This window comes from Papaver somniferum, unplaced genomic scaffold (genome assembly GCF_003573695.1).
Source record: "Papaver somniferum cultivar HN1 unplaced genomic scaffold, ASM357369v1 unplaced-scaffold_137, whole genome shotgun sequence".
In the NCBI taxonomy this organism is placed as follows: Eukaryota; Viridiplantae; Streptophyta; class Magnoliopsida; order Ranunculales; family Papaveraceae; genus Papaver; species Papaver somniferum.
This window is the reverse complement of record NW_020622934.1, coordinates 18,306,177-18,319,358: the sequence shown is the minus strand read 5'-3', so window position 1 is coordinate 18,319,358 and position 13,182 is coordinate 18,306,177. Positions and strand designations below refer to the sequence as shown.

Below are 13,182 nucleotides of genomic sequence, written 5' to 3'. Positions count from 1 at the left end.
AATCAACTTCAAGGAAAGAAATCAATCAATTCAGAAACCTAAATAATCTTACCCTTTTCTACTTCTTTCAGAACTCAAACAACAGCATCAGCGTCACTGCGTCAGTGCGTCACCTTATTCGTTAAGCTTATTAAGAATCTTTGTTTACTTTGTAGAAGAATCAGTAAACAAGAACCCAAGAAGATTCAGAAGAAAAACAAGGAAAGCAAATTTCTAAATTGAGAAAAAAAAAGAGAAAAAAAAAAGAGAAAAAAAATTGAGATTCAAGCCAGGAGTCCAGGACTAACCTTGAATCTGTGGGGGGTGAAAATTGATACGTATGAACAAAGAAATTTCACGATCTATGGTGCATGTTGTTCACTTGTTCTTGTTCTCTTCTTCAGACTCTTCAGTGAAGGAGGAGTTCAGATCGGGAAAAACGAAAAAAAATAAAATGATATACCCTATGTTTGAAGATGAGACTAAACCTACAAGGGATGGCTAGGATGTAATATCCTAAAAAATATCAATGGCTCTAATTTACCGGGTATTTCGGTCCGGTACAGATCGGGAATAGGCCAGAACCAATACCTGTACCGGTCTGTTCCGGGTATCAACATTCAGAACCGGTACCTGTACTGGCTACTCCGGGTCTGGGTCGGTACAGGTCCGGGAATTATGGGTTTGGAGCGGGTCACCGGGTCTGGACCGGGTCTTGTGCAGCTCTAGGTTTCACCCTCTGAGAGTTTTCTATAAACTCAAGTATACGTATTACAGAGTTACCACGTAAATTACAGACTTCCATTTTTAGTACACTTATTTAAGTAAAATAAGATTTTTCGGGGTCATGGTTTTTTCACTTTCTCAGATTTTATTGCTGGAGTTGTCGGACACAATCTCTGTGCGGTTGCAAAGGGGAATAGAAAAAACGAAGTTACAGAACATAGGACTTAAGAAAAATCAATGAACATGCAACAAAAACATAGAACGGACTTAAGAAAAACCCAGAGATCGAACCCAGGATGCAAAATTAACATTCTTAGATCAACCCACCCTTTAGCATCCATTCCCAAAGTTGTTACAGCAAACGAAGAGTGTAGAATCCATGTGATCTTCATAGGTTTACTCAAATAAATCTGACCAAAATTGATATCGATATGCACATCGTCTGCAGCAACACAAACGGAAAGATGGATCAATTAACAAATTAAACGATGTGCATCATTCAAATGCAGGTGAATACCTTTAAAAAAAACTTCTCCCATAACCCATAATTCTAATATCGCTGCTGCAGAAAATCAATAGGAGTAAATTCCAAACAAAGAGCTGCAGAAAATCAATAGGTTAGCGAAGAAAATTCCAAACAAAGAGCTAACAATTACGGTTTTTAATAAAATAAGAGAGTAAATCAGTTTGGACAGTTTTAAAATCGTAGAAACACCTGGTATGAGACACGTGGGAGAAAAAGAGAGGAGATAAGGACACATATGCCGGAGACTTGGGATGAAGGTAAGAGAAGATAAAGAACGGCGGATCAGCGTATATCTCTTTAAACTGACGGTGTAAATCTCCTACTGTTGGATTAAAAAATCAGAATCACTACTTGTCTTCACAAAACTCAATCCCGACCATTCTTTGTCTTAATATACTGCTCCTTTGTTCAAAAATAAAAAAAATCTATTTCTCCGAGTAAGTTCTTCATTGTCAAAATCTACACTACAGTAGTATGTCAGTGAGACATAAATTTGGTGGTAGAACTCCTCCGACAGAACTATTACCCTCGGTTGAGTCAAAAATGAGACAAATGAATGTTGAGAAATCCGATGAGAGTAAGATGTCTTTAATCTTCCTCACGGCTTGTTTTATCGGTATTACTTCTGCTTTCTTGATTGGGTATATGCTAGGTATCTTAGGTATGTACCCTCTGCTTTATTTTTTTATTTTTTTTTGGATGATTTTGTTGGGTTTAGGGTTTATAAGAATGATGAATCTGATAATCAATTTAGACTTCAACACACACCAGCACCTCTAAAAGTTGTTACTGAGGTTGGGAACTGGATTTTCATGCAGTTCGATTTGATTAGGGTTTATCTTTTCCTTTTCCCGTAATTCTATGTTTGTATAGAACTAGATCTTTAATTTATCTTGCGATTGATTATTTCAGGGAAAGGAAGAATTAAGAACTGTTATAGATGGTTCTTGTATAAACTCTACCCAATACATGTTTCTGATATTATTATCATTATTATTATTAGTTAGTAGTAGCTTGGGATGGTAACACGCCATTCTCGATACTATAACTTCGGTGTTAGAAATTTCATTTTACCAATAACATTTTTTACAACACCCCGCCTTATCAAGTATATAAGCAGCAACTTTTTATTTTTACACACATACACTTAAATGCTTGATGTTTATGAAATAAATCTAATGGATTTGCAGGAGGGCTTATATTTGGGACAGGATATGCGAACCAATTCTACCCATATACTTGCAACGATTCTGTGGCCTCTTACGGAGTTCTCGTCTCTATGTTTCTAGCAGCTCTCTACATGTGCGGTATTCTTGCCATACATATTAGAAAACATGCACCTGATTTCAGTAGACTAGATATGAGAAGGCATATGATCTCGGGGGGAGCACTCCTGTCCGTGGGTTCACTGGCCACTGTTCTCATTACCAACGAATTTCTGTTAGTCATAGGTCCGTTTCTGTACGCTTTGGGTTTTGGCTTAATGTATCAGGTATATTGTCTAAGCCTGTAGTTCTATTTCTATTATATCAAATAATTCTGGTAGAGTGAACTTCTCATAACGTTGCTCAGAGACGAGGTATAGTGTCTCCTACAGGATACAGAAGGCCATGGGTTTGAAATTTGAATCCCCATCTTGAGTGTAGACAACACCTTTCGTTGTGTGTTAACGTAAGCCAATAATACTATAATAGACATTTTCTTTACGGAGCTTTATTTGGTCTCTTGTCAGTGGAAAGATGTTGGCAGAGTGAGAACCCTTCACGGGCAATTCACTCGCTATGAGATCAGCCACACGTGCAAAAAAGATTTGATATACTAACTGAGGCAGTTCCATATACATTACCTCTATTCAGTACTATTTGGTGTAACTAATAACAGTACATTGACATTATGTACGATGTCATTGTCATGTATGTATTCTTTCATACAAGTATTTATGCAAACAGTGTAGGAGTCTAGTTCATCATCATACCATGTGCCACCTAACAACTTGTGTCAAATTTAGCGAAAAGATTTGAACTGTCATTGCATTTCTAGTTTAAACCACCTTAGCTGTTGCTTTCCAACAAATTTATCATTTGCTTTGATTTTGAACACTGATCTTCTTCATTTGTTCCTCATGCGAAGGGCCAAATGGGAGAATAATCAACTAAGCTCATCTTACCTTTTCATTTCTTTCCCGCCTAATTCATGACTTTCCAACTATGAACTACATATATCCCTCCTCTTCATTTCGCGTCATTACTTTTGTGCAGGGTGCTCAAGTCTATATGTCTGAGATGGGATTCGCTCATAGAAACTACTTAGCTTCCTTGAATATCACTTTTAAAGTGATGATTGCGGTCGGTATCTTTGTGGCCAATCTTGTAAACTGCAGCACCAACAGCATGAAAGGTGGGTGGGGCGGAAAGTTAGCATAGGCATTGCTGCGATCCCTGCAGCTATCACCTCTATTGGATCTTTCTTACTCCCAGACACTCCAATGTCCATGATTAAGCTAGGTAAGTTTGATGACGCCAAACAGTTGCTCCGACGCCTCCATGGCACCAAAGACGGCGTTCATATACTGTTCAAAGATTTATTAGCCGCCAATGAAGCATCAAAGTCCGCAAAAGGATGCGAGTATCAAATTCTGTCTCGAACACAGAACAGGCCCTACTGTGTGATGGCAATAGCTCTCCCCTTGTTCCAACAGCTCACAGGAGTGAATGTAATGGTTCTCTACGCTCCCTACCTTTTTCAGGCTGTGGGATTTGGAACCAGTGCAGCTCTAATGTACACCGCTATCATTGGAGGGGTTAATGTTGCTGCAACCATCGTTGGTATAATCTCGGTCAGGAAATGTTACAGAAGGTTTTTCTTCATAGCCGGAGGAGTTCAAATATTCGTTTGTCAGGTAATGGTACTAAATTAAGTAAAGAACACTAAGTTTGTGGAACAGTTATCTTCCTTCTGTGTGTCTGAGTATCACTAACAAAATGAAAATTTTGATTTCAGATCATGTTGGGGAATCTGGTATGGATCAAATTAGGAGGTTTGGATGTGTATGACTACTTAATCATAGCCATCAGCTGTATTTGTGTTGCAGGATTTGCATGGTCCTGGGGTCCATTAGGCCGGATATTTCTCTCTAGTGATGATGATATGTTAGTGTTATACCCGTTGGAGGTTCAGTCAAGCTGCCAGCATTGGGCTTCCATAGTGCATTGGGTGCTTTCCGCTTTCATCACTTTTGTGTTCCCCGCCATAGTCTGCCTATTCAAGTCTCTTGTCCTTTACTTGTTGGCTTTCTTTGGGGTGATTATGACTTTTCTTGCCTATTATTTCATGCCCAGCACAAACAGACTGCTGGTTGAAGAAGATGCCTCCGAAGTATGGAAGCACCATTGGTTCTGGAGAAGGTATTTTGTTGACCTTGAGAACAATCTGATGGTCGAAGAAGATGATGTCTCTGAAGTAATTAAGCAACACTGGTTCTGCAGAAGGTACAATTAGTTCCAACAAGATAGGCTTGAGGCTCGTTATGTATGTTTACTTGAAAATGGATGATATATTTTTCCTGATCTAAGTTAGCTAGTAGTAATCTCGAAGGACTGATTTTAGATGAGATATATACTTACCAGTTTGTCATCTCATCCTCCCTAACTCTTATTCCGATGTATCGAAATTTACCCCTTTTAAAAACAAATCCAACCTTTGAGAACTCTTCACGTGAAGATAAAATTTGCCGGTCCTACAAGAACGGTCTGTTAAGCTGTGTTAAGCCAATAATATCAACGATCATAAACTAACTCTAATTTGAAATGGCGGATCTCTAACCTCATAATACAGTATATTTTTTTTAACCTCATAATGCAGTATATTTGAAATGGCGGATCTCTAACTCCAGCTTGAAGTTATTAGTTAACCTGAATTCTCAATCTTTAATATTTGAAACATCAAGCTTCAAACACTAAGCTCTGGAGCTGATGCGAGAAATTAATACACAAATTCAAAGGCTGCTAAGGCGCAAAAAGGCTTCTTTAACCAGAAGAAGTATGCCTACCTTCTAGAAAGTTCAATCTCTCTACATATCATGATGCATTAAGTTGTTCTACTGGATCCAAGGTTCATTGTCTTTCTATACCCTGATTTAGTTTTGTTTTTGTGTTTTTATTAAGAGACTAGATTTGTGCTCGTGCTACACACCGGGATTTTTTTCTTTTAATTTAGTGTGTCCGGGGATTTCCCTTCCCCGTGGTTATGCATTTTTGATTTGGTGTTGTAGATGGGGGAAAACGATTTGCTAGTTTTGAGGAAAGTGAAGAGACGAGCGTGCGGACGAGACTCCTCAACCGAGCCAACTGCTTAACCTCGCACAGATGCACTGCAAAGGGTGTGCTTGAATTCGAGAGATCAATCTGTAGGACTCCGGCCTAAACCAAGTCAATGGCCGTTCCAGAGTCAATGGCCGTTCCAGAGTCAATTCGATTTGGTGTTGTAGATGGGGGAAAACGATTTGCTAGTTTTGAGGAAAGTGAAGAGACGAGCGTGCGGACGAGACTCCTCAACCGAGCCAACTGCTTAACCTCGCACAGATGCACTGCAAAGGGTGTGCTTGAATTCGAGAGATCAATCTGTAGGACTCCGGCCTAAACCAAGTCAATGGCCGTTCCAGAGTCAATTCGGTCACAAAGAGGGAGATGGGTTGATATGTAGGAGGGAAGCTGAGAATTGTGTGGGATCAATGATGATCAAGGATTGTGGATGTGTTGTGGGTTTCTGCAAAAATTGATGAACTGTTGAATGTTGAGTTCTGTGAATAAGTTTCAATCGAGTTGTTGTATAGACGAATGTTTTCGTGTAGAACGAACATTGTCTTTTTTCCTCGATTTAGGACTTATTTATATTGCCAGAATGATGATCCCTGTAAGTGTGTCGGTTTCTTGAGTGAAAGAGTGGGAAAATGGGAGATCGTGGTGAAACCAGTTCCAGGTCATGCGGAGACTTGGTTAACCATCCACTCACTACTTTGCTAACTCCTTCAACCGTTTGCAAGATTTACTCACATTTATCATCGTGGATGAATCCACGTGCCGTAGGCCGCCAGACCAAAACCCTAATTGATATCCCCGAGTCTGCATGACAGATGTGTATTTAATTAGTCAGTTGTTGACCGTTTAGACAATGAGTCTCGATTTTGTTGAATTGAGCATGAGTGACGAATGCTCAGTGATTCATGGATCGAACATGTCTGTTGAGACGTATAGTTCTTTGAATGATGTTGACATTGTGCGTATTAGCAAAGATGGTAAATTCGACGACTGAGCATCGATTCGATGAATTACTGAATATTGATAGTTGGATCAATATTCAAGCAACTGAGCAAGTATTGCTCAATTCGACAAATCACTGAATATTGATAGTTGGATCAATATTGGAGCAACTGAGCAAGTATTGCTCAATTCGACGAATTACTGAATATTGATAGTTGGATCAATATTCGAGCAACTGAGCAAGTATTGCTCAATTCGACGAATTATTTATTTGTGACGTGACCCAATAAAATATTAATTAAAATATTGGTAGACTACCGAATATTATATAATTAATCCAGATGTTGATTGCTGGATCAACATAAATTTATTAGTGTTTAAACTTTCTCAGTATATGAAACCCTAATTTTTGATCAATTGTTCGTCAATTGATGAACTGCTGAAAATAGGTCATGAGCGAGGGAGGGACCGACCACATAGGATAATGGACAACCATGTGATGCCCAATTGCTAGAGTGAGGGTGCACCAGGGTTATAAGTTGACCAGTTGGTGAAAGAATGAAGATTAAATGCCGGTTTCATCATTTATTAAAATAGTGCTCATTTGAGCATTAGGTAATAAAACCTAATTTATGGAGAAGTGAGGGCATGAAACCGTCCCTTGGTGGTCGTGGGACCAGCTTATGGTCGTTTGAGCAAATTCCAAGTTGGTTGGAAATAGTTTGGACCCAATATGAGCAATCGAGCAAATTAGGTCAAAATTATAAGAATGTGTGGTACCGGCTCCTTGCAAGCCTTAGGTCCGTCCTTGGTCGGTCAGAAAGCATGACCGTGTCACCATAATGTTCGTGTCTCAGTCCTGAGAGTTTCCGTATTTTCTGATGTGCGTTTGAACAATATTTTGAATTTTCAGAAGAGTTCGATCTTTGACCGAAATTTTCGATTTTGCTCGAATGAGCAAGTAGAACCTTGCTCGTTTGATCAAAATTTGGAAAATATTAAAATAATAATATTTTATTATTTGGCGTGAGTAGCCTAGTCGGTCATGTGACCATTTGACTTTTTGGCCTTTTCATGGTTTGAGCAATATTTGAGAAAATATGAAGAAACCATGATTTTTTCTCAAACGTAGGAGTTTCATGAGATGATGGAAATAATAATTATGAAAATAACGGATTGCAAGGTGTGGGACCGGTCACGGCTAGTGCATGGCCGGCAGGCTAGGTAGCCCGGTCCCGCAACACCTTTCCCTATTTTATTATTTTTCATGAAACCGTGAAAATATGGAGAAACCGTGAGTTTTGCTCAAACAAGGAAAGTTTCTTGAATGAAGGAGTTTTCATGAGTTCATGAAAATAAGAAAATAATAATAATAAATAAAGGGAAGAGACGTGGGGGACCAGCCATGGTGGCATGACCGGCAGGCCGGTGGGCCCGATCCCTGGGCGCCTCTTATATATTTTTTATTATTATTTTCTCTCTCCTATTTTGTGTGGGTTTCCTCGTTTGTCCATATTTTTGAATGCTCGTTCGTGCATTTGGGTGCTCGCTCGTGCATCATCGTTGAGTACACTTGCACCATTTTAGGGGCTTACTCAGTGATAATCTAGATGCCCGGTTGTTGAGTATTTATTACTAATTCATGAAATTCACTAGAAAATGATTCATGAACTGAGTAATAAAGGTGAGTTGTTATTTATTATCAATCCATAAGATCATCCGTGGATTCGACCATGAATTATAAATAATAAAATGAGCATTACCATCTCATAGGATCGTGGATTCGACTACAGAATCGGAGTAATACAATTATCTATTACCATTCCATGAGATCAGCCGTGGATTCGATCATGAAATCGAAATAATGAGATTATCTATTACCATTCCATGAGATCAACCGTGGATTCGATCATGAAATCGGAGTAATGAGATAAAATAGATTATCTTCTAGGAATTCAGTGGTGAATGTCACGGTAGAATTAATCTATTGCAGAAGGGATATTAGCCAGTTAAAGCGTCATACCCGTTTTGAAAGGTGCATAGTCAGGGAGCAACGAGTGTTTCCGACATCCTGAAGGCGTTTATCCCTCTCAACAATTATGTATGGAGAGCCGCCTGAATCTATACATGGTCTCTCTACATAGTCAGGGAACAATGAGTGTCACCGACGTCCTGAAGGTGTTAAGATCTCAATCATACGGATAACCACCCAATCGTTCTTCTATGTAGAGGGGGGTCTCTCTATATAGTCAGGGAACAGTGAGTATCACTGATGTCTTGAAGGCGTTAAGTTCTCAATCATCGGAGAACCGCCCAATTATGTTATTCTACATAGAGGTCGTGATGAAATGAGCAACATCAAACGCTCCGGGGAGGCCTTCGAGTGACATATGCATCATAGCTCGTAAAATATAAATCGTCACATGCGTTCATGAAGTCGTGTCAGAAACATGTAGTATCGTGATTTTACGATTTTGACCTTTGTTGAAAATCCACCATCAACATTAAGTCCCCTGCTTAGTGAGGGACAGTCATGTTCCGCGGTAAGCATTAGATAGTGATTTTTCGCAGACGAGGTCGGTGGTTGAACTCAGTTGTACAAAGGTATTTTCAGAATCCCCTATTTGCTCCAATGGTTCCATGTACGAACAAATGTTCAGAGGAGGACCCTGATAATATGATAGAGTGTCATCCCTTGAGCACGGAGATGAGGCACTGCTGATTTGGACGATCGGGCATCCTGTTTTGGTCGGTTTAGTGTTTATGGGCCCAAAAAAAGAAATCCTTGTTTTAGGAACAGACATTCGTTCGTTCGTTAGTTTAAGAAACAAACAATGATCCCTAGCATAAGAGAGATTTTTTTTTTCAATAGACCTGTGTCCAATGATAAAAAATTTGTCTATGAGCTTTCACGGAAACCAAAATTTTATTTTTTTAAATATGTGAGATTTCAGAAAATGGAATAAACTCTCGTTTCAAAGGTGGATGCTAGTACGAGAGAAAAGTTTTTTTTTTTAATAGACGTGTGTCTACTAGTAATAAAAATTTTGTCGATGAGTTTTCATGAAAAATGTTATTTTCGATATGTGAGCCTTCACAAATTTTGAAAATATACTCTTATTTCAAAGACGTATGCTCGCGCGAATGAGCAAATATATATATATATATTTCAAGTTTACGTGAGTTTCACGTTAAAATATATTTTTTGTAAAATCAATGTTTTGATTTTGAAAAACTGTTGAAAGTAGACAATTATACATGGTGAAATAATGTCTGTATGTGAGTTTTCACAATTGTAGAATGGACGTCTGTCCAATTTTTGAAAAGTCAGTAGATGTTCACTCGGTAAAAATTTACGTGGGTTGTTCACAGTTTTATAAAAATCAATTTATGATTTTTGAATAATGAACTCTGCTCGTCTTTGCAGGTTTGAGGGAACGAGCAAGTTTTCGAAATTCTTACGTTATAATCACTACATCTAGTGAAATTGTAAATAGGTAAGAGTTGGGTTGTTACCATTTTGTTATGCGTTTGTTATTGGTATATCCATGACTCCATGTCTTTCGCCTCAGATAGTGGCGACTTCTGGTTACAACCACTTTTATGTTTCTTCCGGGGAACACTCCAAAAATATCAAGTCGAAAATGAAGACTTCTGCAGATGCTCATGCCGAGGTGAATCAACCTTTCAGAGACGCTAGAAAGCTGACACATTGTATGTCTCTCGATCATCTGGGAGTCGTCCGTGCTAAGATATATGCTTTCTTGGTATTAGCAGATGCGGAGGGAAAGCAGCGACGTGATGAAATATCACAGAAGAGAAGAGCTGAAGATGAAAAGCTCATATATCATCAGCAGAAGCACCGCCGACTTTATCAAGTGAGACTATCGGCTGAAGATGAAGTTCGGCTTTGCGTTGATGGTGTAGCTCCTGATTCGAATGTGGATGAATGAAGAATTTCGTCATAATTAGTCATCAGAAAATTCAGAAGTTAGGTCTTCATTTAAATTGTTGTAGAATCTTCGTCTGATGTCGGAATTTTGTGATCTACGCATGTTTCTTCATCCTCAAAAAAATTTCAAGCTTTAACAAAGAAGATTTTCGGCTTTTGAGCATGTTTAAGAGCCGAAATAGACGAAACGGTAAACTTCCAGGAGGTTTTCATAAACTTCAGTTTTCATGTAGTTTGATGTTTCGGCCACATCTTTTTGCTCGTTCATCCAATTGCTGTGAATTTTATATATGTTATAGATCACATCTATACGAAGAGAATGGTATATGACCTATCCATATATTCTTCATCAATTTCTCCCAGTTCGCTTCTTTGTGCGGGACAGTGTAAAATCATCAGACGAGTTTGTTGTAAAACACTCATGTTGTGTCTTTAGACCATTCACTTCTGTACTGAACGGTTGGTGAAGTATTTTAATGTCATTGATTCATTTGATATCATGACCCCTTGATTGATACATGAGCATGGTGCTTGCAGTGCCATCTTGTTTCTGTCAGTAGAAACATCACTTCTGAAACCCTGGTCACGGGACCATAACTGAGGTTGCTCTCAAGAGAGAATGATGTAATTACCATGGTTGCATGTCCCGGTAGTAACATTCGTTTTACGATGAATGATTAGAACTGGATATCCCGGCGCCGCGAGTCTTGGATTGTGAAATTGATCGTCATGATCAATGGACCGTCAGGCCCCAATATTTTGTTAAATCTCTCCCTTTCGTTTTCCCTTCTTCTGGCAAGACCTAGATAGAGGACCCAGGTAAAAAAATTGATGTAAATACCTAGGTGGTCTAAGTTGTAGGTACCTTGATGAAGTACTTAGTGGAAATACCCGGTGGACACCGATCGACTGTGGAAGTTATGAATCCCGTCTAAGAATTACTGCTTGTAGTTGTATGCTCCAGAAGCTGTAAAAACCTCATACGATGTCGGAATTCGATGCTTGACACCAACTTTTGAAGCTAAGAGACTGAGTTATCACATAAGAAAATAATCACTCAATTTGGAGTTGTAGAGGTCAGCCAACGAAGCTTGCACATTTTTAATTTGTAATCCCGTACAAAACTTTCAGATTTCATAGACCTGGCGGTAAATGCCACATCTTTCAGCTCGTATGTCCGATTGATGCGCACTTTTTATATGTTGTAGAAAAGTCATAGACGAACATCTTTCAATGAGGAACTATTTTCCCATTCCTCACCCATTGGTACGTTTTTGTAAACCCATGGCCTGAAGTGTGTTGTATCTTATTTGTAGAGGCGATGAGAACATCTTGTAAAAGACTTTGGCTTGTCTCCGTCCGTCGTGCAATGTTTGCGAAGAATTTCAAGGTTAACATGCTTTCACGTCTACACATTTTGATATGAATCATTAGTGCTTGGAGAAGTATGATCCATCGGGTAACACTTCCAGACTTAGGATGTAGAGAGCGAACAGTTGATGATGCGGGATGTTGCTCATAAGACCGTTGTAGATGCTGAGATCACGACTGATTACGCTCCAGAGATCCTTGTTGATGCTAAGATCATGGATGGTTTCCTCTAGAGATTATTATTTATGTTGATACCATGGTTGAAGTTGCTCCAGAGACCGAAAAGGCTAGAACCATGATTATCGACATAATCTTTGCTCCTCCATCCAGTGAGCCTTTACATTCACGAACTAGTTGGTGGGTTGAGCATTCCCAAGATGAAGGTGTACTGATCAGCCATAATTCTCTTGAACAATATGACTTTACTGTGAACTAGCTTCATCAGCGAATCGACGTTGTTGCGGAAGATGGCAGCACCGGTCTTCATTCTGGTGAAGAGAGGAAGTTCTTAGGTCGTGCAGGGGCTTGTTATGTAGAGAGTTCCCGTTGATGAAGTTTCATGGAACCACATCAGGTTGCAATAACTTGTTATGTGGATAAAATTTATTGAAATAGAATCGATTTCTCCAATAAGATCAAGTCCCTAGTGCTTCTCTATTCCCTCATTCACTTAGCAGAGTTGAAGGAGTTTATATCATCTATTGATGAATGATGTTGCATATGCTTCAGAAGTATTATCATGGCATAGTGAAGACTTATCGATTGTAGTTCAGTTACACTTGGATCATCTTGGTGTTGAATCATCATCGAGATATTTGTGCTGAAGCCAGAGGCGTCATTATCGAAGGTGTACTCTTTGATTGGGAGTAAAATTTGAAGGCTTCTTAGATGCTTGAGCGTTGAAACATCATGTCCCTTGAGCGTCGAATGCCTTAGGTTTGATCGTCTCGGCCCTGAGTATCTTATGTCGATTAAGCATCCCTTTCGTTCCGGTAGTAGGATTCAACACTTGTGCAGAAATCAGAGCTTTCTGGTTTTGTGGAACACATGGACACTCCTGCAAGGCTATGGAGAAACGCCCAAAGTTTTCTTTTCCATGCTTGGACATTATCTCAGTAATGAATCGATTCGGAGAAATATTAGATTCAACCACCTGGTAAAATACTAATGCGGTGAAGCTACCATTCATAACGTCTTGCAGAGTTTCTAGCAGAAGTCCCCATGCTAGGATAACATGTGAGGAAATAAATGACATAGACATGGAAGGAATGAGACTTTCCTGAGTGTGGAACCTCTTGATGAATGTCTATGCATCTTTTGCAGGTTATTTCTTTAACCTCGTCAAAGTTCGAAATTCTTCCAAGTGCTCT

At 39.2% G+C, this 13,182-nt stretch overlaps 1 protein-coding gene and 1 long non-coding RNA gene across 3 annotated transcripts; one reads left to right on the top strand and one right to left on the bottom strand.

The window, feature by feature from the left end:
• Positions 1-899: 899 nt before the first annotated feature.
• Positions 900-1,331, bottom strand: LOC113334816. The gene is made up of 2 exons (XR_003352979.1): positions 1,223-1,331; positions 900-1,147 (listed from the first exon to the last, which is right to left on the bottom strand). It is a non-coding gene; the product is annotated as an uncharacterized LOC113334816 (long non-coding RNA).
• Positions 1,332-1,688: 357 nt separating this feature from the next.
• On the top strand, positions 1,689-4,864 carry LOC113334957 (sugar carrier protein C-like). Of its 2 annotated transcripts, none has more exons than XM_026581180.1 (4): positions 1,689-1,892; positions 2,422-2,723; positions 3,490-4,130; positions 4,232-4,864. In XM_026581180.1, exons 3-4 carry the CDS (start codon positions 3,717-3,719, stop codon positions 4,727-4,729), a joined length of 912 nt encoding a protein of 303 aa, XP_026436965.1. In that variant the 5' UTR covers positions 1,689-1,892; positions 2,422-2,723; positions 3,490-3,716; the 3' UTR covers positions 4,730-4,864. Both variants share the same exon structure in this region, with proteins under 2 accessions (XP_026436965.1, XP_026436966.1).
• The last annotated feature ends 8,318 nt before the right edge of the window (positions 4,865-13,182 follow it).

Excerpts from the sequence above, each read along its gene's own strand:
- LOC113334957 (XM_026581180.1), top strand. The coding sequence starts at position 3,717 with ATGTCCATGATTAAGCTAGGTAAGTTTGATGACGCCAAACAGTTGCTC. Across the intron at positions 4,131-4,231 it reads TTCAAATATTCGTTTGTCAG|ATCATGTTGGGGAATCTGGT; the intron begins GTAATGGTACTA and ends TTTTGATTTCAG.